Source organism: Mesoplodon bidens (genome assembly GCF_964165515.1).
Source record: "Mesoplodon bidens genome assembly, chromosome: 10".
NCBI classification, from domain to species: Eukaryota; Metazoa; Chordata; class Mammalia; order Artiodactyla; family Ziphiidae; genus Mesoplodon; species Mesoplodon bidens.
The window spans coordinates 1,968,757-1,996,737 of record NC_138172.1 but is presented as its reverse complement, the minus strand read 5'-3'; the positions used below and the strand labels follow the sequence as shown (position 1 = coordinate 1,996,737).

The window sequence follows — 27,981 nt, the reverse complement described above, 5'->3', positions numbered from 1 at the left end:
GGGCGCTGCCGGCTCGTTACAGAAACGTTTAATGGTTTAGGAATGCGTACACTCTGGCTCTGCTAAGTCTCCATAAAGGCAACTTTTCCATGTTTTAAAAAATAGATTCGCTATAAAGATTTATATATTCATAAATAGGCAATGTGAAAAATCCCCAAATTCAATGGCATCCTTGGGCTGAGGCCCTCCCCACCCCAGCCCAGGTGCAGGCTCAGAGGTCTCTGAGGGCCCAGCCTCGGCAGCCCTCCGGGGAGAAGTAACTGCATTCAATGTGAATTAGGAACTTCCTCCAGCTTCACGCCTGCTGGGGCCTGTGTCCTTGAGCTCCACCCGCAACACCCACCCCGCCCTCTGGACCGGGCCCACCTCTGTGGCTGAGGAGTCAGGATCTCCGTCCCTTGCCTGTCCCCCTCCCGGGAGTATAAAACACAAGCTTTCCTCTGGTTCTCCTTCAGCCCAGGCCACAGACAGCCCTCCTCCGCCCGATGGCTGGGACACTTCCTGGCCCTCCTGCCCGGCTTCCTCTCCCGGCCCCTGGCCCCTGACCTCACCTGCCCCTGTTCTTGGGCAACTTATAAACAAAGGAAGAGGCCCTGGGAGAGGGAAGAGGCGGGGCCGTGCTGTCTTACACACTTCCCCGTTGTCCCTTGGCCAAGTCCATCCGTCCGGGCCCATCTGACAGAGGACTTAGGCCCAGAGAGGTAGTGAGGCCCCTACCTGCCAGGGCACCCCAGAGCAGGCAGCCAGCAGCACGCCCAGGGAGGTCCTGAGCACTAGCATTTGGCTCTGAGACAGAGGACGGGAAGCCTCTGTAGGAAATGGCTTCAGCCCAGGACGGGAACCTCGCAGGCCAAGGGTGGGTAGGGAAGGAACGAATTCTTGCCAGGGGGTACGATGAGCAAGGGACCAGCTGGGGCCTGTCCTCAGAGGCATCCCGCTGGTCATCTGTGAGATTCTAAATGGCACGTATTCAAGGGCAGGGTCGGTAAGCGGGGGAGGGCAGGAAGGAGTCTGCCTGGACAGAAGCTGCTCCTGTGGGCAAGATGGTGCAGGGGAGAAGGAACGGAGCTGTTTGAGGCCTTGGACATCCACGTGAGGATGGACTGCATCCCGAGAGCCCAGGGGCGACTGGAAGGTGTCAGGATGGGGGAGGGACGTTTCATAGCTGCCCCCCTCACAGCAGCAGGATGGTGCTTGGGTTGGTGGAAGCCCAGGCCAAGGAGGTCAGGGAGGCATCCAGGGGAGGGGATGGGGCCCATCTGGGCAGAGGGGCCAGGGGCACGGTTATAGGGTGGGGGAGAAAGTGGGGAGCCCGAAATGACCCCTGAGTTCTAGGCTACAGCCCTGGAGCGAGGCTGCTCTGTGCGGAGGACGGGTGGCAGGAGACCCACTGGGCCCTGGGACTGTGAAAGGAGAGAGTGAAGTGCTGCTTCCTTGGTTCTGGGTGAGGAAGGGCCACCGTGAGGCCACCTCCCCCCAGGGTTCCGGGCACAGGAGTAGGGGGATGGCTCACAGCCCAAGGTGGCAGGTGAGCCCCTGTCACCTGCTTCCTGTACCTGTGCACCCTGGACGCTCCTGGTTGCGGGCTGCCGGATGCTCCCGGCAGCCTGGCAGGGCTCCTTCTGGAGGAGGTGAGCTGGGGGCCTCCCTCCTTCCCTAAGCCCTGTGAGGCAGCCCTGAGCCCAGGGTCAGTACCTGTGCTCGCTGGAACTGGGGCGCAGTCCCGGCCGCTGCTCCTTGCATGCACCCCACCCCCCAGAGCAGCAGGTCTGTGCAAGGTGGTCTTCATGAGACTTCTCTCCCAGCTGGGCCTGGACTGAACGCCCAGCTCTGCCCAAACATCAGCCCCCTGCAGAGAGGTCATGGGGCTGGAGGACCTCTGCCCTTGGCCTGAAGGGGGCCCCTCTCTGGGGAACCCCTCAGTACAGGCACTTTCTACTGTGCAGGTGGAGGGGCTGGGCCCCATCCCATCAGCAGGGACGGGGGAGGGAAGCCAGGCAGCCTTCTTGCTCCCAGTTCCCACCCCACTCGGCCGACAGCGGGCTGACCCCTGCTCAGCAGCTCCTGGCCCGTCCAGGCCAGCGTCCTTCCCCTCCAGGACCAGGCTCAGTCTCCGCGGCTGGAAGGGCCAGCAGCCCTGCCCAACCCGCCTCCTGGGGCTGCCTGGCAAGGTCTGACTTCCTGCTCTGCGTCCAGGCCTGCCTGGGAGGGTTCAACTCAGACCAGGTGCTGGGATGGAAGGCAGGGAGCCCGATTGCAGCTGTGCGGCACCTCTGGGCTCCCAGGGGCCCTGGGCTGTGTCTCCCTGATGTGGCCTCGCCCATGGCTCTGAGAGCAGCTGATTTCCTGGGGCCCCACACTGGGGCGGGGGGCCTGCAGGGCTGAACTGGGCTGATGGGAGGGACTGGGATTGGCTTAGGAAGACCACCTGCTCCCCCAGTCCAGTCCCTGTGCTCCTCTGAGCTGCACCCAGAGAACGGTGCTGCTTCCAAGGGCCCCAGTGATCCTGGTCCCCCGCTGTCTAACCTCAGTGCCCAGCGTATGCAGAGGCCATTAGAGTGGGTGGGCCCAGACCCAGGCCTGCCGGGGCCTCTCCTTTTCTGTGTGGGAAACTCTCTAAGCTGGACTGGGAGCGGCGGGGGAGCTGGCACTCTGAACGTGGCACGAAGGATCTCTGCAAGTGGGGTGGGACACGGTGGGCTCAGGGGCGCGAGCGTTTACTTTTCCCTTAAATGTCCACACTCCTATCTCATTCCCACTACCCCCCAGCTTCTGAGAGCCAGAGCTAAAGGATTCACTGCTTTTGCAACCTGAGTGGCAAAACTTTGGGCCCCAAGCCAGCAGATGAGCGCTGTGGGCCGTGACCCACCGTCGTCCCGGTGAAAACAAGAAGCTCCATGGAAATGGGAGAGGGAGGCCCCGCTGAGGCAGGAGCCGGCCCCGGGCGCCCGGGAGCTGAGAGCTGGCCGTGAAGGAAGGAGGGGGGTAGGGACCCCCCGGGACGGAGCTCAGGACTGAGTCTGCTGGGCCATTGCTCCTGCACAGGAGGCCCTGGAATGCCCTGGGTGGACCCGGAGCTCCGGCCACATCCCTGGAAAGCAACACCCTGCTGCGGCCTCGGGTGTGAAACGGTCCCAACCAGGCAAGCACGTAGACCGGGAGGCCCACTCCCAGCCCCTGGGCCGAGGTCCACACCGCTGGGCTCGGGCCAGTCCTGGGACGTGCCGCGTGCGGCGGGGACAGCAGCTGGCTGGCAGGAAGGGCCCCACACCCTACCCTGTGCCAACAGGGCCTCCCCGGGAGGAATCCTGCTTCTTCCTTCCTGGAGAGCAGTGCTCCCATCAAGCATCCAGGCCACAGGCGGGGTAATTCCAGGCCTTTATCTGGCTGGCACCCTGGAGGCCAGCTCTGGAGGGCTGGGTGAGGAGGCCCCAGGGCGGGAGGAGGTGAGGCGGCCCCGCCTGCCTGCCCTGCACCCCGGTCAGCACCCGCAGCCCCAGCTCTCTCCGACGTCCTTGCTGTCCAGCTGGATGTGGTCAGTGCCCTTCTCGCTGAGCAGAGGGCCCCCGTGCCGCATGACCAGCTCCGTGGCCACCCTCACGAAGGCCTCCTCCACATTGCTCGAGTCCTTGGCCGACGTCTCGATGGCGCACAGGATGTCGTGGTGCTCCGCCAGGCTCTGCGCCTCGGCCAGCGGCACCTCCCTCAGCTCCCTGAGGTCCGACTTGTTCCCTGCGGGGAGGTGGGGCAATGGTGAGGCCCAGGGCCCAGGTGGGCGCGGCTACAGCTAAAGGCAGCGAGCCAGAGAGTCTATCTTTAATGCTCTTATCCCATCCTTTTGTCCCTCATCTCATCTCTTCCTATCTTTGCCAGGGGCTTGTGCATTTTATTGCTTTTTCCTAAAAAATAGAAGCAGGAAGGTCTGGTGAAAAGAACAGGGTGCTTAGAGCTGGAAGAAGACCTGGGTAGAGACGCCAGCTTCCTGTCACCCGCTGGGTGACGCTCGGGTAACACACTCCATCTCTGAGTCTCAGCCTCCCCATCTACGACACCACCTTCTGCAGAGCAGGGATTAAATGACACAGTGGACACAAGCTAGCACCTAGCGAGCACTCCACCAATGCTGAAGTTAAAGAAATCTGGCCTTGCTATTTTTTTTTGGCTAAAACTTTGTCATTTTTCTGATTATTTATGCTCTCCTATTTTCCTTTGGAATTTTTAAATTCTCTGTAAGATTGTGGGTTTTGATTATTTTGCTTTTCTGATAATGAGAGCACAGACTACAGCTGCCCCTGAGAACACACCTTTGCTTCTCCCATGAGGTATGAGGTGTTTCATTATGTTTTAAATAATCTGGTCAATTGCTCCTTGGTCCAATTTCTACAAGAATTTTTTTTAAGTCTCTAAGTGATTGACTTTTACAATGTGATTATAGGGACAAAAAAAAATAGATAAGCATCTCTGAAGATCTAGGGACTTCGCTGGTGGTCTAGTGGTTATGGCTTGTTGCTTTCACTGCCAGGGCCCAGGTTCAATCCCTCGTCGGGGATCTAAGATCCCCGCAAGCCATGTGGAATGGCCAAAAAAAAAGAAAAAAATTTTCTAAAATTTCTTTGGTAAACTTAAACAATGCAGCAACCAATTTCAATGTTTGGAACTTATTTGGATCCTGATTTCAACAAACTGGAAAGAAAAGCACGTGTGATATTTATGAGCAATTATAAATCTGACCACAGATCAGCTAACTTGATTGTATTAGGAGATGTCAGTAGGTTTTAAATGTGAAAAGCATACTGTTATTATATATTTTTAAGTGTTTGTATCTTTTATAGATTTATGCTGGAACATTTGCAAATGAAATCATTTGGTGTTGGGATTTGCCTCAAAATAATGAGGTCGGGGGAGGGGCCGAGGGCTGAAATGAACGTGCACAGGACTTGCCGGCTCTGCTGAATCTGGGGTTTGCTAATGCTATTCCTTTTATGTCCTTGTGTAGCGTGCTCTATGATAGAATGTTTTATTTTAAAAGTCCTGGATTGGGAATTCCCTGGCGGTCCAGTGGTTAGGATTCCACGCTTCCACTGCAGGGGGCCCCGGTTCGATCCCTGGTCAGGGAACTAAGATCCTGCAAGCCGAGCGGCGTGGCCAAAAAAAAAAAAAAAAAAACTAAAAAAATTAAAATAAAAGTCCTGGATGAAGGGGGAGCATCAGGCCACGTAGGGAGAACTCCCTTCCTGCCCGGGGAGATCAATCCACCTAGAGCACCCACACCCCAGTCCAGGCCCATCTGCACTTGCTCACCTTAGAGGAATCAGCCTGACTGTTGAGACGAGCACGCCAGGGACCACACACATGGTCCAAAGCTTCTTGAATCCAGGCCCGAGAAGTTTATGCCGGAGGAAAAGGTAAAATGGAGGTCACGGCACCCCCTGCAGCACCGGTTCTCAAAGTGGGATCACTGTGTCACCTGGGAACTTGTTAGAAATGCACATGCATGGGTCCCCCCAGTGCTCCCGAATCAGATGCTCTGCAGGTGGTGCCGGCGTCTGCCCTCCACCAAGACTTCAGAGTGGCTGGGGGGAGTGTGGACACCTGAGAAGCACCCCCTGCAGGGTGGCCGACAGGGCAGGCCACTGAATCACGATCGGCCACGTTTACACGCTCACAGGCTATGTGGACACGATAAATGACTTCACTTTTCTGACCCTCGGCCCCGTCCCTGACACATGGGGAGCAGGCAGGGTTATGAGAACACACATGATGAAGACCGAACTAGCCTGGACCAAGGTGCGGCCACGTGGCGACCGCTTCCTGGCCTGCAGTCGTCTCATTTCCACTTTGACTGTAACTTTACAAGTGATTAGCAGGATCCGAAGTTTCTTTTTTTTCTGGCTGCGCCTCGTGGCATGTGGGATCTTAGTCCCCTGACCAGAGATCGAACCCGTGCCCCCTGCAGTGGAAGCTCAGAGTCTTAACCACCGGACCAACAGGGAAGTCCCCAAATGTTCTAGATCATGGTCCTGGCTCCGCTCCTACCTGGCCAAGCTCAGCCCTCTCTGTGCTCTGTTTGCCCTTTGTTTAGAAAGGAGAGAGAGACTGAGACAGACAGACAGACGGGTGGAGCGCAGGGGCCCCCGCTCACCGATGAGCAGCTGCACGATGTTGGAGCCCGCGTACTTCCTCACGTCCTCGATCCAGTGGGGCACCGACAGGAAGGAGCTCCTCTTGGTGATGTCATAGGCCAGGATGGCCCCATTGGCGCTGCGGTAGTAGCTCTGGGTGATGGTGCGGAAGCGCTCCTGGCCAGCCGTGTCCCAGATCTGCAGCTAAAGGAACAGGGGTCCCGTGAACCCGGGGGTGCAGCCGAGCGCAGGGGACGGGGAGGCCGAGCCCCCAGACCCACCCTCACCCCCAAAGAGCTGCTTCCGGGGGCAGGCCACCAGCCACACCTCGGCAGGCACCACGCAGGACGGGCCAGAAGGTGGACGGAGCGGAGAGGCCTTCTGAGCCCTTGGAAGGCAACTCAGCGGCCTGAGCAGGACGGGGGCAGCAAAGTGGAGGCGGGCAGCCCCGTTTCCACCTCCAGGGTCCCAGGACAAGGGGCTGGGTTCTGTACGGTGGCGGGAAGCACACTGGACCCCGAATCCTCTCTGCCCTGGACACCAGGCTCACTGCTGGCACTGTGTCCAGTGCCTGCCCCTCTGGGCCGTGAGTGCCCGCCGCCCCCACCGTCGGGAGGCCCCCAGCACTCAGGCTCTCTGTTCTGCCTCAGCGGCGCCGGGGAAGATGCTCACGCTGGGCAGCGACGGCCCGGGGAGGCTCCTCTCAGGCGGCCTCTGCCATCAGCTGGCGCAGCCTGCTAACCCTAACCCCGGTCCCAACCCTCCTCCCGCCCAGGTCCTCACTTCACTAGCACCCATCAGGGCCGCTGCCGGGCCTGCCTGGATGGGCGCCCGGGGGAGCGGGAGCATCCCTGGCTTCCAGCGGCAGCAGCAGGATGGCGGCAGAGACGCCAGGTAGGGCGGCGGAGGCTGGGCCAGGGGCCGACCTGGACGGTCACTGTGCCCGGGCCAGGAGGCTGCGCCACAGAGGGCACCAGAATGGGCAGGTCCAGGGCTCTCAGTGGCTCAGGGCCTGCCTTCTCTGCTGCACAGACCACAGGTCCTCAGGGCCCTGAAGATGACATCCTGAGCCGCAGGCCATCCACCCTCCTCCACTGGCACAAGCACTCTGGGTGCCTCTTTATCCCGTTCTCAAGGGGCGTCCGGGGTGGAGACAGACCCAGAGACCGCAGACAGTTCCTGCAGGCAGGGCTTCTGGCCCTGGCACTGTGGAGGTGACCACCTCTTCCTGGGCCTCACAAGAGGGGTCCACCAGTTGACGTGTTCTGAGCCACGACTCGCCAAACCAAACCCCCGGCCTGAGATGTCCCATTTGCTCCGCAGGGTGAGAGGCTCCAGGAAGCAGGCCCCGGGGCACAGCTCACACAGGGGTGACGTGAAAGGCGGGACCTCGGCACCATGCCAGCCTGGGATTCAGACGACCTAGGACTCCCCTGAACACCCCAGAGGGGAGCGTCAAACACAGAGGCCAAGCAGACACGGGAAAAGGCAACTTGGCGGAAATAGAAACTAGGCAGTTTCTCAAAACAATCTCCAAAATAATCATCAGTGTTTTCAGAGATAAGAAAAGGTCCATGAAATGATAGAAGAACACTCTTATTTTAAGTAGAGGGAACATTCAGAAAGGAAAAATGAGCTCTTGGAAATTAAAAATATAACATAAATGAAAAATGCAACATAAGGATTGGAAGATAAACTTGAAGAATTTCCAAGTAGGGGGAAAAAAAGCAAAGAGATGGAAAAGAGAGAAAAGGAATTGAGGAACCAGCCTAGAAGGTCCACCATCAGGATAGTAAGAGTTTTGGAAAAAAAGAATAGTAAAATCAAAGAAATGCTTCAAGAAAATTCCCCAGAACTGAGTGAAAAGGCCCATTAAGTACACAATGGAGGAAAACAGACCCACACAAGACACTTGGCCGTGGGAACTCCAGAAGAGTGAGGAAGAAGAAAGGACCCTAAAAAGTTGCAGGGGAAGAAAAAGAGAGAAAGGAAGAACGGGTTTGAAGCCTTCACAGAAAAGATCCATATCGCATTAGACATTCAATGAAACGATGCCTAAAATTACAAGGGAGGGCTTCCCTGGTGGTACAGTGGTTGAGAGTCCGCCTGCCGATGCAGGGGACACGGGTTCGTGCCCCGGTCCAGGAGGATCCCACATGCCGCGGAGCGGCTGGGCCCGTGAGCCATGGCCGCTGAGCCTGTGCGTCCGCAGCCTGTGCTCCGCAACCGGAGAGGCCACAACAGTGAGAGGCCCGCGTACCGCAAAAAAAAAAAAAAAAAAAAATTACAAGGGAAAATAATTTCCAGCCTAGAATTCTCCACCTAATCACTATGAGTCAAATGCGATGGTTTAACAAAGGCATTTGCAGACATAGGGGCCTCGAAAAATTTACCTTCCTGCCACCCATTCTAAGGAAGCTGCTGAAATCAACCAACATGAAGAAAATGGGGGATCCAGAAAGAGAACTCAACTCAAAAGAGAGGCGAAGGGAAACCCTGGGGTGGTAGGGAGACCCCAAGACAGCAGCCAAGCCGCAAGCCAGGATGCGGGCCAGTCGGGAGCCTCCAGTTCTGGCAGAATATTTAGTGGCCGTCGAGACCTCCCTCCTTAAACAACCGGGAGACTGAGAAAAACATGGGAGGCTACTGTTTTCAGGATGTAAACAACACAGCACGAGACCCTAATCCTTGAAAGAAGCAAAACTCATGGAAGGCGCCTCATGATTGCCAGCAGTCTACAGGGGACGGTTTCCTTACCACAGGACAGGGGGCTAGATTCCAAGCAGGGAATGGAGCCTGGAGCAGCTGGTGTGACCGGGACGAGGAACGATGTGGGGGAGTCCCTGGTGGGTCCTGGCACAGGTGGGGCTCCCAGGTTCTAACCAGAAAGCGGCTCCTCCGGGGGTGAGGACACACCAGAGGTGGAGGCTGAGCAGTGCTGGGGGATATTCCAACCCAGCCACGGGGAAGAGGCCTCCTTAGCACCTTGCGAAGGACCCAGATATTGAGCTGAGATATCAGGAAAGCTGTGCCCCACGAGTGAGGACCACGGCAAGAGGCAGGCCTCCCGACACCTGCCCAAGAAACCCTAAACCAAGCTCTCAGGTTTGGAGGCCGCATTCTGTCAAGGTGAAAGGCTAGAGAAACACTGTCAGACTTGCATCTCTGCCCTAACAGAACATGAAGACAAGCCACACAGGTTCGAGGTGATCAGCCAGTCACTGAATTGACTACTAGAACATGAATCAGTGCCCTTCAAACATGTTCCAGAGTCACTACCCAGTATCAACCAGTATTTCCAGTATACAATTTAAAAATTGCTAAACATGCAAAAAAAAAAAAAAAGACAATTTAACCCCAAGAGAGAAAAGCAGTCAATAGAAAATGATGCCAAAATGGCCCAAATATTGGATTTAGTAGACAAAGACTTTAAAGCAGTTATTTTAAATATGATCAGAGAATTAAAGGAAAATATGTTTGAAGAACTGAAGCAAAATATCACTCTAAGTGGGCAAATAGGGGATTTCAGTTAGAGAAGTGGAAATTATTTCTAAAAACATATTTTAAAAGGGTCAAAATTCTAGAACTTAAAAGTACAGTAAGTGAAGTGGAAAATTCATTTGATGAGCTTAACAGCAGAATGGAGACAGAAAAAAAGAATCAGTGAACTTGAAGAAAAATCAATACCAAGTATTTAATCTTTGATTAAATAAGATCTTAAATCTTAAGATAAGCCTCAATAAATCTCAAAAGATTGTATTCTTATAGAATATTCCTCTAGCCACAGAAAATCTAAAACAGAAATTAAGAATGCTCTGGGAGAGACTTCTTCAAGAAGATGGAAGAGGGCTTCCCTGGTGGCGCAGTGGTTGGGAATCCGCCTCCCGATGCAGGGGACACGGGTTCGTGCCCCGGTCCAGGAAGATCCCACATGCCATGGACGGCTGGGCCCGTGAGCCATGGCCGCTGAGCCTGCACGTCCGGAGCCTCTGCTCCGCAATGGGAGAGGCCACAGCAGTGAGAGGCCCGCGTACCGCAAAAAAAAAAAAAAAAGAAGAAGATGGAACTGAGAGGCAGCAAGATGTTGTGGGGACAATTACACAGTACGTGGGGTAGATGGAGAGGGTGAGTGTGCCATTTAGGGGAGGATTTGGAGCTGAGTTAATGGTAAATACATAGACCCCATGCAGAAACAAGATAATCACTACCGCCAGGAAAAACTAGGGAGCACGGGGAATGAAAGACAGTGCTACATGGCTCAGCCGTGAACAGCTCTTACTAACCAACATGTGTTCATTCAGCCATTTCAACAGCGCTTACTGGACACCTGCTCTATGTTCTAGGTACCAGAGAAAGCAGAGGAAACAGATTCAAATTCCTGGGCTCAAGCTTACAGTCTAGTGCAGGAGACAGATGCTAAGTAAAATAATAATAAGTAATATGGATATATATTTGTTTATATGGAAATACAGAATATAAATAAAATATTTATCATAAAATAAGTAATACAGTAATCAGTATGCTAGATAGTGATAAGATGGAAAAAACAAGCAGAGGAAGAAGTGATCAAGTACGGTGAGGAATGACGTTTTAGATAGGAAGGCCCCATTGAGATAACAGTTGGGTAAAGATCTGAAGAAAGTTAGCTAGCTGTGCCGATGCCTGCGAGACAAGCATTCCAGGGAGAGAGAGAGCAAGTGCAAAGGCCCTGAGGCAGAGACATGACTGGTGCACGAAGATCAGTGTGTTGGGAGCAGAGTGAAAAGGGAGAGAGAAATGAGGGATGACCGAGGAATTGGGCCAGATCATGCAGTGGTGCCCTGGAGACCACAGCAAGAACTTTGTCCTTCACTGTGAGTGAACGGGAAGCCAGGGAGTTTCGAGCCAATCAAATTTACTTTTAAACAGGATCACTCTGACTACCGTATGGACAACAGATCAAAAGAGAGCAAGGACAGGGAATTCCCTGGTGATCCAGTAGTTAGGATTCCATGGGTTCACTGCTGAGGGCGCGGGTTCAATCCCTGGTCGGGGAGCTAGGATCCCGCAAGCCGTGCAGCCAAAACAAAAAAGAGGAGGGACAGAAACGGGGAGCCCAGTTAGACGGTTGTGGCCATAATCCAGGGAAAAGACCACAGTCGTAGCAGTGAAGTTAGGGAGAAGTGATCAAATTGGGGCTCTGTTTTGCGAATAGAACTGCAAGGAACTTAATGCTGATCTAATCAACATTACCACACACCTCTACTGGGAGGGTGCAAAGTGTGTGTGTGTGTGTGTGTGTGTGCACGTGCATGCGTGCATGTGTGTGATGGGGGCTAGGGTAGTGCTGAGAGAGTTAAACCCTCATCTTCCAAAGCAGGAAGTCAATAGATGATGCGTGTACCTGGGGAGGAGGGGTAGCAACACAAGCAAGAGAAGGAGAAACAGAAGAGGCGGAAGTGGTTGCCCCTAGAGGCTGGGGGCAGAGGGGAGTGTCCAGAGACCGTCCGGTAACAAGCCTTGTTGAACCATCATACACAAGTGTAACCGATAACAATGAAAAATAAAAACCCAACACAATAGCTACAGATTACGGTATCTGGGTCAACCAACTCGTGAAATCTGGGCAGTAATGGAGGAAATATTTTTGGAAAGTAGGTCCTTCTCATGACCGGTAATACTCTAATCCTACTTCCCCACATCAGAGCCAGGGGAAGAGAAAGAGCAGGGTCAGTGCTCAGGCCAGGCAGCCTGAGATCCTGGACCAATCCCGTCACTTCCCACCTTGGTGTCTGCAGGCTAAAACCTAATTCAGTTTTCATCTGTCAAAAAAGGTGCCGTAAGGGTCAATGATAGACTCAGAGTGTGCTCGGAGCCAAGTGCAGAGAAGGGGCTGGATAAAGGCGTCCACTTAACAGTGTTACTGAGCTGGTATCACTCGGGGCTGGCGTTTTTAATACACGCCAAGGAGCTTCAATGCAAAGGCGAACACGCAAAGGGCTCAAAGAAAGGCACACCGGGCTGTGTGCACGACCACACATTTGTTCATTCAGTACGAACCGAGCGTCAGCCATGTCCTAGCCCCTGTTGGAAGGACTGGCCACGTTGCAGGGGGTGAAACAGGAACAGAGCTCCCTTTCTAGTAAAAAGGAGGCTGACGAGAAGGCCAGTGGGATACTTGCAGAGAAGGGGGGATGAGCACCCTGAAGAGAGCAAAGGTAACGGGAGGGCCTCCCCGGATGGCACCTCTGAGGGTGGTCACAGAAGGTGGCCCCTGGGCTGAGGCTCCTGCCAGTCGTGGGAACAGTGTTCAGGCGCAGGGGACAAAGGCGCAGAGGCAGGACAGAGCCTGCCACGTTGGAAACACAGCAAGGGCAGTGTGGCCAGATGGCAGCAAAGCAGCACCCCGGAAGGCGAGGCCGTCGGCGGTGCCGGAGCCAGAGCCTGAGGGTGGGTGTTACTTCACCGTGGTGGGAGACGGCGACAGATCGTCCAAAGCAGGGGATGTGTATCAGACGCCTCTCATTCCGCTTTGCATGTCTTAGCAGCACCCTGTGCTCCAGCCGTTGCTGCAGCAACCACCCTCGCACAGGAACAGCCTTCGAGCCTCCCTGATCCTAGCCCGGGAGGCCCGCTGGAAACCACCAAACACTCGGGACTTGTGACCCAGATGAGAGGGACCCGCCAGCCTATGGACTGACATTCAGCCAGTGCAGGGCAGGGGATGCCGGGCCTGATCAAGCCCCACTTGCCCACAGAGGGACCCACATGAGAATGCAGCCTACACAGCCTTTCCTCCCTTCTCTGTTCTAGAAACAGATGAGCTCCGCGCACGCTCTTGCCTACGGCTGTCCTCAGGGAACCCAGGCAAAGCCGGGACGTGCCCCGACTTATGTCTGTAAAGCTGCCGGCTGCTGGGTGGAGGACGGTCCTACAGAGGCGGCCCTATGGCTTGGCCCGAATGCCCCCTGTGTTCCAAGAGCTGGGTGAAGCCAGGCTGGGAGCGGCCCCGCTTTCCGAGCAGCCCAGCACAGCTCCGCCACCAGGCAGGGCCCTGGGGAGGCTGGTGAGAAAGTTAATGAGGCTGATCAGCCACCTGAGCTACCAGAGACCCAGGCGAGCAGAGCAGCATCGTCCCGAGCCATCTCCGGGGCAGCACAGGCCCGGGCTCTGCCTTAGAAACCAGAGCAGGGACTCCCCTGGTGGCGCAGTGTTTAGGAGTCCTCCTGCCATTGCGGGGGACACGGGTTCGATCCCTGGTCCAGGAAGATCCCACATGCCGTGGAGCAACTAGGCCCATGCGCCACAACTACTCAGCCAAAAACTTAAAAAAACAAAACAAAACAAATAGAAACCAGCGCAGAAGCGCCGCGTGGATGCTGTGGGGACCTGTGCAGGGGTAGTGTGGGGACCCGCGGGGGTGCCGGCCTCGCTCGGGGTCTCACGGGGCTGTGGGCAGAGACCGTGAGCCCCACATCACAGAGGAGAAAGCCGGCTCTGGAGATGCAGTGATTGGCCGAGGAAGGCATCTCGGCATCGTGCTGGGTCCGAGCCCATCTGCCTGCCTGCCTGCTCCCCGGCACAGACCTCGGCAGGGGCCCGGCACCCGGGAAATCACGGGTGTGGGAAACCACGGGTGTGGAGGCCCCTCTGCTCTGCGGTTCCCGCTCCTTCACACGCATCACCGCCAAGCCGGCGCCAGGCTCCCTGCGGACGGCCTCCACCCGCCCAGCACCCGGCCCACGCCCCGCACAGCAGCCACTGTGGAGCCGCCAGAACCCAGCTGAGATCCTGCAGCCCCTCCGATCTCCGGCCTCCACCCTCAAGTGCATCCCTCGAGCCCTCCGCATCGCCTGCAGGCCCCACAGGCCCCGACTTCCTGCAGTCACCCACCCCGCGTGTCCAGCTCCCGGGAGGCCACATCAAGGCCCCTGCCTGAAACGCTCTCATCCCAGAGCCTCGCCAGCCCAGCCCCGCACCCCAGGGCTCCGCCTCAGCCTCTCCACCGCCTGGCTGGACACAGGCGTGCACGCACACTTCTTAAATGTTTACCGTCCCTCCCTCACGTGGGACGCTTGAGGGCAGGGGCTGTGTCTGGCTGGCTTTCTGCATAAGCCCACCAGCCAGCACAACACCTGGCAGGTAGAAGGTGCTCGATGAATACACGGTCCATCGGCTGGATGCGCACCTGCCTGCCAAATTGAAGCCACCACCCCCGCCCACCTCCTTCCCCACCTGGAAGTCCTCCACCTGCACTCACTGGACAGACAGACGGGGGCCTTGTTCACGGATCACACCCGAGCCCCCTCCCCGACGCCCGCCTGCCACCCACCTCCCACCGGGCATATCGCCAGTTTCTCCGACCTTCCCAGCCAGGCTCACTCATCTGACAGTTGACTTTGGGGGAAGTTCTCTGGCCTGCTGATACCCAGAGTGAAGTCTGGAAGCATCTTCGTCGTACAGAGGGTAGGACTGAGGCCCGGTCAGGATGGAAAAGGGCTCCCAGAGCATGGATGCTCGGGAGAGGGGAGCTGCCCCCTCCAGCTCCGCAGGGGTCAGTCAGGTGAGTTTCAAACAGGTGGGGCGGGGATTTCAAGGGGAAGTATGGTATCAAGGTGAGGAATGAGGCTATTTTCCCTCCTAAGCTCCACACCTAACAACTCCCAGTTCACACTGTCCCTCTGGGTCCCCACACCCAGGAAGGGTGTTATCATTTTGTCATTATCTCCTTTTCTAGGATAGACTGCATTCCTCTTGACCTTTTGGTGAACTCCTACCTAACCGTCAGGGCCCCAGTTCAAGGTCACCTGGTCAGTGGAGCTTCCCCGACACACAGGCCTGGGCCCACACCAAGCGGACTCAGCTTTCTTTTCCTCGTGGTCCACAGCCCTTTACTCTTGCCTCTATGACAGCACACACCACAGAGGATGTCAACTGTCCCTAACTTGGGTGCCTCTGGGGGCCAGGCAGGGAACATAAAATGCAGCAAGCTGACAGAAAAGGATATCCTGCCTAAAGCAAATTCAATAAAAAACAAAGCAGCAAATCACCACTGCGCAGGCCAAACGAAACGGTTCATGGTGGGAACTGGCCCAGAGCTGTATGTGCGGGGCTCCTGGTTTGTAACTCTGCCTCTCGCCATCAAGAACGGGCTCTGGGGATTTCCCTGGTGGCGCAGTGGTTAAGAACCCACCTGCCAATGCACGGGACACAGGTTCAATCCCTGGTCCAGGAAGATCCCACATGCCACGGAGCAACTAAGCCTGTGAGCCACAACTACTGAGCCCGTGCTCTAGAGCCCGTGTGCCACAACTACTGAAGCCCGCACGCCACAACTACTGAAGCCCATGCGCCACAACTACTGAAGCCTGCGCGCCACAACTACTGAAGCCCACGCGCCTAGAGCCCGTGCTCCGCAAAAAGAGAAGCCACCGCAGTGAGACCTCCACGCACTGCAACAAAGACTAGGCCCCGCTCACCGCAACCAGAGAAAGCCCCGCGGGCAGAAACGAAGACCCAACACAGCCAAAAGTTAAAAAACAAAAAAACAAAAAATAGGCTCTGGTGGGGACAGACCCGATCTCATTCCTTTGCAACCTGGCGCAGAGCAGGCGCCTGGCCAGGAAGGAAGCCCTCTGAGAGCAGGTCCTGCGCTCAGGCCAGTGGGAGTGAGATGAGGCTGGCGGGGCAAGGGCTGCTCTCCAGGGAGGGTTCCCATGTGCCCCGGTGGGAAGTCAATTCTGCTTAGTAGGTTAAATAAACCTAATAAATAAAATCAACTGCACCGTTGGCGATTCAGGTCCCAGAACCTTTGTCCAGCACCATCCCTCCCGATGGAAACAGAAGAGGATTTTATCCGAACAGCCTTTCTCCCACAGGATGAGGCCGGCAGTGGGAAGTTCCTGGCTTCTTCACAGCAGAAAGGGACCTTGGAAAAATTAGTTCTCAAGACAAAACTCCAAAAACTGCTTGGAGAGACCCAAATACGAGCCCCGATGCTGCTGTTCATCGTGTCTCGGAATGTGGGGAGTCTGAACCAGGAGGTGGTCTGCAAGCTACTCCCCGGCCAGCCGCGGTCACTTCTGCCTCAGTCTTCAGGGAAGAGCTCAGCCCTGGGCTTGAAAACAAGCCTTGGCCGAGAGGCAGGTGCACTGCCGGAAGCGACGGTAAGACCCTGCAAAACCTCCAATGTGTTAGCGGGTGAGACAGGCAGGAGGGGATGGAGGCTAAGCGAGGAGAACTGGGGCCGCAACACCGGACGGGGGGCCGCGTGGACCTGACACAGACGCGCCCCCCAGCGGCTGACAAGGGCTGTGGACGGGTTCCGGGGCCCACGTTCCTCCCGCCCCCGAAACACGACTGCTCAGGGTCCCAGCGTCAGAGGCAACCTTCTGTGTCCCTGGTCACCATGCAGCTCTCCCTGTAGAGCCACCACCACTGGAAGAAGGCAGGCGGGACCCCTGGTTCCCTGCCCTGCTCTGCCAGCCGGGGGACCAAGGGTGATCAGGTGGCTTCCTGGCATCTGCGTTTCACCTCCAGCATCTTGGGAACAGGGGTGGGAACCCGGGTGATGAAGGTGACAGACGCGCTGTGAGCCCCTCCAGGCTGACTGTGCCGGAGCTCCCTGTCTCGGTACATTCCATGCTCAGGCAGCCCTGCAGGTGCACCTCAGCGCCTTTTACAAGACGGGTCCCAGGGCACAGGAGAGGAGAGCTCAGTCTGACTCCGAAACCCGTGCCCTTCACTGTGGGCACGGCGCCTCCACAGACCATGTCCTGTGCTCTTTTCATGAAACCCCCTCCTCCTGCAGGAATCAGTCAGCCTGTCCTTAAGTCCTGGCGGGAAGAAAGGCCCAGCCTCCGCCCATGGGGGATGTGGGCAGCCTGAGCTCCCGGTGCAGCGAGGAGCTCTGGGGAGCTGGTGGCCCTGTGCTGGTGACCAAGGTGGGACTCACAGGTGGCCTCTTACCTGCTTGTAGCCCCTTCAGGCACAATGGGGTACATGGGGATGAAACCCAGGCAGGACGCCAGGCAGCGGTCTGTGCCCCCCAGGGAGGTCAAGAGCAGTGGCCGCAGCACCTGGACCAGGACTTGCGGCTGGGCCGCCACCCAGCACCAGACAAAGCCAACCCATTCACTCCTTGGCCCAGAGCATACCTTCCAGCATGACCGGAAGGCAGCTCCCACGGCCCACGGGGCCCCACTTCCCCTGACTGGATGAACACCAGGCCCTCTCCTGCTTCCGGGGCTGCACATGAACACGGCCCTGGAGCACAGCCCGTCTTTCCTCACTGGGAACTGTCCTCCTTCAACGCCCAGCTCCAAGGCCGGGAAGAGGACTGCGCATCGTCTGTGTCCTGGGCACCACGCAAGCAGCCCCGTGACAGCATGGCACCCGAGCAGGAACAGTCCGAATTTCTGATATCTCGTCCTGCTGTGGCCACAGTAAACACACGTATGCTTGTAAGGCCGCAAGATTCGGTTGCTGGTTTGGCAGTTCAGTCCCTGCAGCAGCAGTATGGACGGCACTCATGCTACTTAGGTGCTTGCACGTCTGTCCCCCAAGCCAGACAGACATGAGCTCCGAGGCACAGGGACGCATCTCATGTGTCTTCCTTTTGTAGGTACTCAGAACAGCACCCGGGAGAGAGGAGGTACTCACAGAACAAACCCTGAACCCACTGACGAGCAGTTTCTGTCCTGGGTGTCACATGGAAGCTTCCAGCCAACAACCACAGTTAAGCTCGACAGAGCACCTTCTAAGTTTCAGGTGTTTTTCCCTTTTCATCTCACTTAACTTGTCTGTTGCTCCAGACAGAAGAGGCCAGCTCAAGGCCCTGGCTCTTAAATTATAACCCAAGAAACAAAGGAAAATGGAGCAAAAAGGAATCTTTAACAATAAATGTGAGTGGAGATCAAACTTGGCCTCACCTCCAGCGGCGGACCTTCATGACGTCCCACCTGCCGTGGGGCAGTGTGGGTGCAGACATTACCCGTGGGTCATTCTCGCCAAAACTCTTCCACCCGAGTATCTCTGAACCTCTAAACTCAACCTCCAGTTTACAGAAAATACAAAGGAGAGAGGAACAAGGGAAAAGACACCAGGAGGGAAATGAGAGACAAATCCAGAAAGCGACTCTTAAAAAACATCAGTCATCAAAACAGAAGTGAGGCATCGTTCTGGACTAAACCCACACTGGACTCCAGCTCAAGGGGGAAAACTCTATACAAGACATTTTGGAGGAAGTTGGGGAAACTTAAAAATGGACTAAGTAGATGCTTATAGAAACAATGATTTGCTTAGGTATGATAACACACTGTGCTTACTTTTAAAAGCTGTATGTCAATGTATCCAGGGGTGAAGTATCATGCTACCTGCAACTTACTTTCAAATAAAAAAATTTATATTACACATACAAAAAGATACGACAAATTCAGCAAAACATGAGCAACTGTTAAATCTATGTAGAGCATATATGGGGCTCACTATGTTATTCTTCCAACTTTTCTATATTTTTTAACTTTTTCATAGTGAAAAATTGGGAAAAATAGAAGTATTAATAATATCCTGAGAATGAAAATATTACTGATAGGAGAAAGTACCAACTGGAGATCTTGGAAATGAAAAACGTAATTGTCAGAATACAGAAACTAAAAGATGAAATGAACATCGGGGGCTTCCCTGGTGGCGCAGTGGTTGAGAGTCCACCTGCTGATGCAGGGGACACGGGTTCGTGCCCCGGTCCGGGGAGATCCCACATGCCGCGGAGCAGCTGGGCCCGTGAGCCATGGCCGCTGGACCTGCGCATCCGGAGCCTGTGCTCCGCAACGGGAGAGGCCACAGCAGTGAGAGGCCCGCGTACCAAAAAAAAAAAAAAAAAGAACATCGGAATAGGGGCAGCTGAAAAGTAAATCAGGGATCTGGAAGGTGGGGCACGGGCTGCCAGAACACAGCACAGCAGAACACTCTGTCACTACAGAGGCCAGACCCTAAGCCCGGCTCCCGCCCTGGGCAGCCTCCAGAGGAGAACAGGGAGAATGACAAGAAGGAATGAATCGAAGCAATACAAGCAAATCCCATAGAGCTTCAGGAACATGGGACTTTTCATATTGATTATACCTACTGAGCTCAGAGAGGACGCATGGGAATATCCCATCACCTGGAGAGAGTGCTTTACTCACCTGCCAGGACACACGGGGAAGGCACAGTGTCAGGTGCAGACGCACGGAACGACACGGTGACCGTGACTTGGCGGGTGGGTGGAGTGCTAGGAAGAAAAACCAAGCAGGGCGAGGAAGGGATGAAAAGTAGCTCAGACCTCAAAAACATGACCCAAGGACCCCGCGACAGTGTGTGGTTCCATGTACACGTGTGTCCAGAAGCGGCAGCTCCACAGAAATGGGCTGGGGGAGAGTGGAACAGGCATGACTGCTGAGAGCTACCAGGTTCCTGTCTGGGTGATGAAAATATCCTAAAGTTGACCCTGGTGAGTATTCAAAACAACAGGAAAAAACACTGAATTGCACACTTTAAATGGGGGAATTCACAGTATATGAATTTTATCTCAATAAAGATTTTTTTTAAAAGGAACTTGATGGAGTACTACTTTGGACAGGATGGTCAGGTAAGGCTGACTTACGTAAAGCAAAACAATAATGTGTTGATGTACATACACACGTACACACACACAGAGCAAACTGCCCCAGGCATCCTAGCACACGGGGCCTTCCATCTCCCCGGCTCTTGCATGGACCACACTCTGCAAGCTGAGGTTCCAGACCCACCTCCGGCGCAGACATGCCCCTCCGCCTCTCCCCCCACACACACCCCCGGCCCTCTCCCTCACTCGCTCCTTCATTCAGCCAATACTGGTCAAGGGCTTATTCTGGGGAAAATAACCTGATGCAAACTGCAGAGCTGGAATTTACATTGAGGTATTTACCTTGTGATTTCAATATTAAGGTTAATTTTTCCCATGCATTTCATCTGTAATGCAAACATGGCAGATACTGACAATTCATAGCTGGCAAACTGAAGTTTATCCTGTGATCCATTTTTTCATCATGAAATCATCCACTGTTCGTGTCCCCACTACAGATTTAAAACCTGAGAGTAAAAAACAAGTCAAACCAAAAAATCAAAGTGTTTCACTGAAAAATATAAACAGAATATTTTTAATTTAAAAAAAAATCTGATTTTTACACTTCTCAGACATAAAAAAAGGCAGAGGTGGGGACTACCTGGCTTGAAACTACAAGGAACTTTCCTCAAGGAAAATGGAATCCCTCAGTGATCGTGGTCCAGCCTCCTCATATGGCGCCCAAGGAAACTGACATGCGGAAGGGAAATGACCCGCCGACTGTCCGCTGTGAGGTGGAGGCCACCTCTGCAGGCCTCTGGGATCAGGATGAACTTTGTTGCCCACACATGGCGACTGCGCTCAGGCAAGGCCCGGCCTGCCGCGAGCGTGGACTCTGCTTTCACAGTCAGACCTCATCTGGGACCAAAGGCCTCCTGACAGCGTGGCAGGCTCTGCTCCGGTGTCCTCTGACCCTTCTGAGTCATCAAACCCACCCTGTGATCCAACATCCGGAAATACTTGTGCAATTTCCCAAGGAGACCACTTTGAGAGGGATAGGTCCTAGCGAGACATCTAAGCTCCAGGTTGTTGCCTTTTAAACAACCTGTGTGGAAAGTCACGTACCTGGTCTAGGGCTACTCTGACCTCTTCCTGGGGTAGGAGAGGGAGGCCTGCAAGGCCAAGCAGGGCAGGTAAGAAGGGAGGGGATGCGTATGTAACCCACGGAGAAGGGCGCTGCTAGTCACTAACGGTCCTGACTCACTACATCCCCAGACCAGGTTGCAGGCGCCTCTACCTACCAGCACTGGCTGTACGTTCAATAAAATAGCATTACGGGGCTTCCCTGGTGGCGCAGTGGTTAAGAATCCGCCTGCCAATGCAGGAGACACGGGTTTGAGCCCTGGTCCAGGAAGAGCCCACATGCTGTGGAGCAACTAAGCCAGTGCGCCACAACTACTGAGCCTGTACTCCAGAGCCCACAAGCCACAACTACTGAAGCCCGTGCGCCTAGAGCCCGTGCTCCACAACAAGAGAAGCCACCGCAGTGAGAAGCCCATGCACCGCAACCAAGAGTAGCCCCCGCTCGCCGCAAGTAGAGAAAGCCCGCACACAGCAATGGAGACCCAACACAGCCAGAAATAAATAAATAAATTTATATAAAAAAAAACAACCCAGCATTACGTAGGCCATTCTAGAAGGCAGGCGCTTTCTTTTGTTCACACTGGCCATAAGCACCACTTCTGCTAATTAATCTGAATTAATAAGGATTTGTTTAACAAGCAGATGGCATTAGTATGTTGATGTGACACCGGTAATCAAAATGTAAGAAAATGTAAAATGCAAGTGATAAACGACGGCCCAGATTTCACATTGGTCCCAAACCTTTCCGTGTGTGTGTTCATGCACGTGTGTCTGTGTGTGCGTGCGCGCACATGAGCTCACACATGTGCGTGTGGCAGCTGGTAGTGGTAGAGGGCGTGCACAGCAATGAGGAAAAGGCACCACACGAGGAGCTGGCAGGCAAGGTTCTGGTTCAGACCTGCCGCACATGGCCTTCATCTCCCTGTCTGTGAAATGGGGTCTCACCGGGTGGCTGCAAGGACCAGGCAGAACAGAGCACGAGAACAGTGGTAAAAACTCGGGAGATGATTATAAAGCAGAAACTAATTTAAAAAATAATAATAATAAAATATATAATATAAAAAAAAACAAAACAAAACTCGGGAGATGGGGGACTCAGGGAGGGAGGGCTGCCCCCTTACTACTAAGCTTTACGATCCCTCACGCCCAAAGCCTCTCTGCAAGGGCCACACAGGGCTGACGGAAGGAAGGAAAACGCAAACAGGCCGAAACACCAAAGGGATGGAAGCAAAAAAAGGAGGCAGGTGGAGGCCCTGAGCTGTGAGAAGGCCCGGTCTGGGCGATGCCGCCCCCGGTGACCGCAGTGGGCTTGCCTTTTCATACACAGCGGGCCCTCCATGGCACGGACATGGGGATTCTGCCTTCACTTCATCGCTGGGGAAGCAGATCAGTGCACAAGGGCAGCTGGGCAGCCAGGCTGAGAAGCTGAGCCTCCGGAGCCCCAGGCCACCAACTCTCTCAGGGGACCCACGCTCGTGTCAGCTCCCACCTGCTGCTGCTCTGCTGTGCGTCAGGTCCCTAAGCTCGGGGTTGACAGGTGAACAGATCAGGAGCGGTGATGCCACGTGCCCCAGGCGGCAAAGCCAAGATTGTGACCTGGGGCCCGAGGATCTACCACTGGCCCCCTTTCCACCGTCTTCCCACAGCATGTGCTGCCTCGGAACTTGCAGAAACCTCAGGAGGCAGGTTCGTTTTGCCATGAGGATGATTGTCACTGGCATCAAGAACAGATTTCTTGGGCTTCCCTGGTGGCGCAGTGGTTGAGAGTCCACCTGCCAATGCAGGGGACACAGGTTCGTGCCCCGGTCCGGGAAGAGCCCACATGCCGCGGAGCGGCTGGGCCCGTGAGCCATGGCCGCTGGGCCTGTGCATCCGGAGCCTGTACTCCGCAACGGGAGAGGCCACAACAGTGAGAGGCCCGGTACCACAAAAAAAGAAAAAAAAAAAGGAACAGATTTCTTCAGACAACCAGCGTGACCCAGAACTTATCTCTTATCTAGAGATCCTTTTGCTATCTCTGATCAAAATCGGAAGAGTCAAACCAATTTTATCCAAATAGGAAAAGCACATGAGCAAGGCCACACCCCCAGCTGGAAAGGCTAAGGATGCAAACTTTAAAAGGAAGCACTTTCGCACCAGGAGAGCGATGGAGCGCAAGGTCCCGGAACGTGGGGCCCGGGGCCCAGGGCAGAGACTGAGCTCTGTGTGGGAGGACCCTGGCTGCCTTCCCAGCATGGGGACAGTGACCCCGACAGAAGGCCGAATAAAGGGGCGCAGCTGTCCAGGGCCGACCCGTGTGCGCGTCCCCTGTGAGGTGCACAGACCAGTTTACATAACAGGCCTTTGTGTCGTCCCAGATAAGGGTGCATGAGCAGCACTCGGACGTGCTCAGGATTTAGAACCGGCTGAGATTTCCTGGGGGATGGTGAGGTGGGGAGGGGCAGGTTAAGAAATAATCCTAATAATAATCCCTGGGGAGGAAAATGCTAACAACAGCAACCATCAAATAATCCCTTATGTTTGTAACTCCTTGGTTTTATTCACAATAGCACTTTCAAGATAGACAAGAGGTGGGTAGCATTGTCTGCCTTTTCTTACACGGTGTCAGAAATGGAAAGGACGGCTGTTGTTTTTTTTTTACGGTACGCCCTTTTATGTCTTTGAAATTTTGAAATTCTGAACCATGTGGATGAATTATCCAAAAACATACAAGGGGAATTTTTAACTATTTTGAGCGTGTCCATAGCCATCCAACAACCCTGAGAAGTAGGCAGAGCAAAGATCGTTTGTTCCATTTCACAAAGGAGGAAGCCCGGGGCTCCAAGAGGGGACAAGGAACCGGCCAGGGCTAGGATGAGGCTGCACAGACCTCTGGACACCTAGTCCAGGGGTCTCCTGCAGAGACATCACCGCCGAGAGGCCAGCAGCTCCCAGAGTTGCCCCCAGCTTCAGCCTGCACAGCTAGAGCCCAGTGAACTCACACACGGCCGCCCGGGGACCGGCGCCACGGCCAGAGCCTTGCCACCAGCAGGGCTGCTACGGGAGCTGCCCAGGGCTGCCTGATGCTCTGTTAGCAGACAGCACCCTGAAACTCCTTGGGGTTTCCACCCTCCTTCCTGAAAATCTAGAAAATGCCCAAGTCCATACGCTTCTCTCCAAGTGCAGTGACCACAGTTGTCTTTTCACTAGTCACTAATGTACAGAATCTCAGGGTCATCGGTACGAACTGAGTGGGACTCAGAAGGGTAGTCAAGTGTAAAAATAGGCGCTGCAACTCGGAGCCAGGGAGACCCTGGGTTCAAAGCCTGGTTTTGCCACTGACCTGTGTGGGGCCTTGGGAGTGTCGGTCACTTCCTTTATTGTGGCCTCAGCTTCCTCCCTATAAATAAAAATCAATGAACACAAAGGTAGTGAGCACCGTGTGTCTGACACTATTGTAGGTGCGGGGATTCACAGGTACGCAAGGCGGTGTCCACTTTCAAGGAGCGGACACTGTACGGGAGAGACCCACACACAAGGGAATGTCAAGTCCTGGTAAATGCTATGAACCTACCCTGTAATGGGACGGAGGGCCTAGGAGGCCAGGGAAGGCCTCTCTGAAGAGGTGGCCTGTGCAGTGACAGCCGAATGATGAAGCAGCTGTTACACGGGGATCTGGGAGTGGAATGTGGCAGGCAGGACAGCAGAGGCAAAGGGCCTGAGGCAGGCATGTTGGAAGGACAGAAAGGGCCGGCGAGGCTGGGGACTGCGTGTGGGGCAGAGGCAGGGAGATGAAGTGGCCGAGGCAGACAGGGGCCCAGCTCTCCAGGTCAGGTGTTGGGATGTCATTCTGGTCGCAAGAGGAAGTGACTATAGAAATAAAAGGATTTAATTCAATCTGTGATGTTCCCGACTTTTTATTTTTTTAGCAGCAGAACTCTTCAGTCAAAGACAAGCGGAACGTCAATATATAACTGGATAAAAGTAAGCTAGTTAAGGCCCTTCTGACCCTGCGGTCTCTCAGCCTCCCTCCTTCAGTCTGCAGCTCCCCAAGTACAGAGCAGCTGGAAAAGCGCTAGGTGATCTCTCTCTGAGCTTCCTCAAGAGCCAACAAGAGCCAGCAAGCACAGGAGAGACGGCTTTGAGATCCTGCTGGATGCTTGCTGGACCCCAGACAGGCCTGGGAAGGTTTTAAACTAAATCCCTGATGTGGACATGCTTTCTGCAGAAACAACAACGATAAACTCTGGCTCCTCAAAGGTTCCAGTTAAAAACCACAGCGTTGAAACTATAGGGACAGAAAAGAGATCACTGGTTGCCAGGGCCTGGGGTGAAGGGAGGATGCTGACACAAAGGGACACAGGAGAACTTTCCGGGTTGATGGAAGGAATCTATACTCTGCATGTGGTGGTGGTGACAGGACTGCATAGGTTTGTCAAGATTCACAGAACTCGACACCTGAAATGAGGCCCATTTACTGTGTGTAAGCTGCACTTCAATAAACTTGATTTTTTTAAAACAATCACTTTGCTGGAAGACACCCCAGAGATAGTTTATGGGTGAGGAAAAATGACCTGCCCCCGCTGAGTCCCGAGAGCCCAGCACCCGGGGCCAGGGAGGCTGTCCTCTCACCCCACCCACCCAACTGCAATTCACAGCCTCTTCAGTGCCTGAGCCTCAGGATTCTCTGGCTGCAAGATCAGGAAGTAAATGCTTGCACAGGCTTTCCCACTCCACGCAATCAGAAGCGGCAGAGTCCGCTGTAGGGAAGGACCCCAACGCCCTGGAGTCCGAAAAGCTGCAGGAAAACTTACACGTCGGTCGCTTCCCAGCTGTGTGCCTGGGGAGGCCTGCCCCGTGCGAGGCGGGGTTAATCACAAGAACACCTCTGTAAGACAGCTGGCACACACCAGAGTCTTGAGAGCGGTGGCCGCTGTTAACTCTTAGGGGGGTTACCACGCCTACACTGCTCTCCTGGTCCCAGAACCACCCGGCTGCCTCCCAAGTAGAACAATCTGAAGGTGACCAACAGGAAAAGAAATCTCGAAGTGCCTGCCCTGCATTGCATAACCTGTGCTCGGTACACAGTGCACCCAGGGCTCCGCACAGGTTATCTCGCCAGGTAAACAGGAACACCCAGCCCCTCCTTGACCACCGTCAGCACCGGGAGAGGGGAGAGGGGAGGGCAGGGGGAGGGGAGGGGACGGGGGAGGGGAGGGGGAAGGGAAGGGGAGGGGAGGGGAAAGGGAGGGGACGGGGAAGGGGAGGGGAGGGGAAAGGGAGGGGAGGGGGAAGGGGAGGGGAGGGGAAAGGGAGGGGAGGGGAAAGGGAGGGGAGGGGGGAGGGAGGGGAGGGGGAAGGGGAGGGGAGGGGGAAGGGAGGGGAGGGGAGCCGGAGCAGGCCGCCCGCTTGTTTACGCCTATCCTTCAACTCGCCACTTCCCCGTGGCTGCTGGCAGCGTCTCAGGGCACAGACTCATCCGCGGACCCCATCCCACAGCCTTCCCTCGCAACCTGCTCCAGAGGGTGGTCCCGAATAATGACTCAAAGCTGCCTGCCACACCTTGTTCTTTTTTCCTATCCTAAGGAGACTCAAAACACACAGAAACCCAAAAGACTGTTACAAAAAGAAAAGAAAAAAAAAGAAGCAACCCTTCTGGCAGGGAGCTTCTGCTTCCCCTGTCACGTCAACTCCAGAGGCACCGTGTGCATGGAAAGGCTTTTGGCTGACTTTTTCTCCATGCTGGGTCGGGAGGAAGAAATTATCCCAATTTTGCAGAAACAAAGAGCTAAGCATCCTGCCGAAAGCCAGCCGGTAGCAGGCCCACAGCAGCCCAGGGAGGCCGGGCGCCACAGTATCGAGGCTCACGGGACTCAATCACCCGGCTCCACCTGAAAACGCGGAGATACCAGCAGATGCCTTGGCCCTGGGCTGCCCCGCCCAGGGCTCTTAGGAGCCATCCCGGAACCGGTGGGAACTCAAAACCACCAGAGAGGGGAAAGGATTTCCGTCCGGCGCAGTTCAGGCAAGTTCCCGAGTAAGAACAATGGTGTCTCGCTGCGTTCGGGAGGGCTGACACCCAGGTTAAGAAACTGATTCACTAATCACAAATGTTAGTTCTCAGACCACTGCCAGGACTCTGTGGCAGCCACATCCTGCCGGTCTAGTGCGGAGCCACTGCCAAAGCTCGGTCCTCTCCCCCACCTTCCGGGGCCCGTGAAGTTTTCAGTTCCTATCGGGCTGCAGCTGGGGGAGGGGACCCGGGCCGCCCCGGCCGAGTAAAGTTCCACCACCAGGTCCACAAAGAGACTGCAGGGAGGCGTGGCCAGGCCGGAAATTCTGACAAAAAGTTTTGGCCCTCCGGTCCTAGAAGAAACTACTTCCTGGTCCCTCCTAGTCGTGGGGGTGTCCCTTTCTGCCTGGGGTCCCCTCCCGAGGGCCGAGCTGGGGCCTTCGACCGCGGTGGAGCAGGGGTAGGCCGGCCAGGCGGCCCCCGTGCCCGCACCCGAGGCGCTCAGCCGCCGGGCACCGGAGACGCTATTCTAGAGCAAAGTCCCCCAGGGTGTACCTCGGAGGGCAGGGCCTCTCCTCCGCACTCCCCCCAGCACGCGCACCCCAGCGCCCCGAGGCCCGCGCTCTGCGCCCAGAGGCCGGCCCCAACGCCCAGGCCCAGGCCTGCTCGGACAGGGGGCCAGAGGGGACCCCAGCCCCCGCGGACCAGTCGGGTGCTCGCCGCGGCCCCCGACCCCGACCCCTCCGGGGAGACCCTCCAGGGCCCTGGCCGACCACTAGCGCCATGGGGCCCGGCTGCACGGCGACCCCGGGCCGGGCCTCCCACCTTGACCCGCTGGCCCTGGATCTCCAGCGTCTTCATGGTGAAGTCCACGCCGATGGTGCTGCCCTGGCGCTCGGAGAAGACGCCTGTCTTGAAGCGCTGCACCACGCACGTCTTGCCCACGCTCGCGTCGCCCACCAGCACCAGCTTGAACAGGAAATCGTACTGCTCGTCCGGGTCCCCCGGGCCCGGCCCCGCCATGGCCGCGGGAGCCCAAGGGCCGGCGCTCCGGACGCTGGGGCGGCCTGGGCTCGCGCAAGCCGCGGGCCGCCTGGCGACGTGGAAGCGCCGCAACACCTGGGGAAGGGGCGCCACCGCCCGCCGGCCGCCCCGCCCCGGCCCGC

At 55.7% G+C, this 27,981-nt stretch overlaps 1 protein-coding gene across 1 annotated transcript; it reads right to left on the bottom strand.

Moving 5' to 3' along the window:
• Nucleotides 1–13: 13 nt before the first annotated feature.
• RAB43 (RAB43, member RAS oncogene family) lies at nt 14–27,981 on the bottom strand. Its single transcript, XM_081247422.1, has 3 exons — nt 27,641–27,981; nt 6,143–6,326; nt 14–3,732 (listed from the first exon to the last, which is right to left on the bottom strand). Exons 1-3 carry the CDS (start codon nt 27,836–27,838, stop codon nt 3,482–3,484), a joined length of 633 nt encoding a protein of 210 aa, XP_081103548.1. The 5' UTR covers nt 27,839–27,981; the 3' UTR covers nt 14–3,481.

What these genes read in the sequence shown, in the direction of transcription:
- RAB43 (XM_081247422.1), bottom strand. Translation starts at nt 27,838, where the DNA reads ATGGCGGGGCCGGGCCCGGGGGACCCGGACGAGCAGTACGATTTCCTG. An exon ending in TCCAGGGCCAGCGGGTCAAG is followed by an intron (nt 6,327 to 27,640) that starts GTGGGAGGCCCG and finishes CTGTTCCTTTAG; the next exon opens with CTGCAGATCTGGGACACGGC. An exon ending in CATCGTGCAGCTGCTCATCG is followed by an intron (nt 3,733 to 6,142) that starts GTGAGCGGGGGC and finishes ACCTCCCCGCAG; the next exon opens with GGAACAAGTCGGACCTCAGG.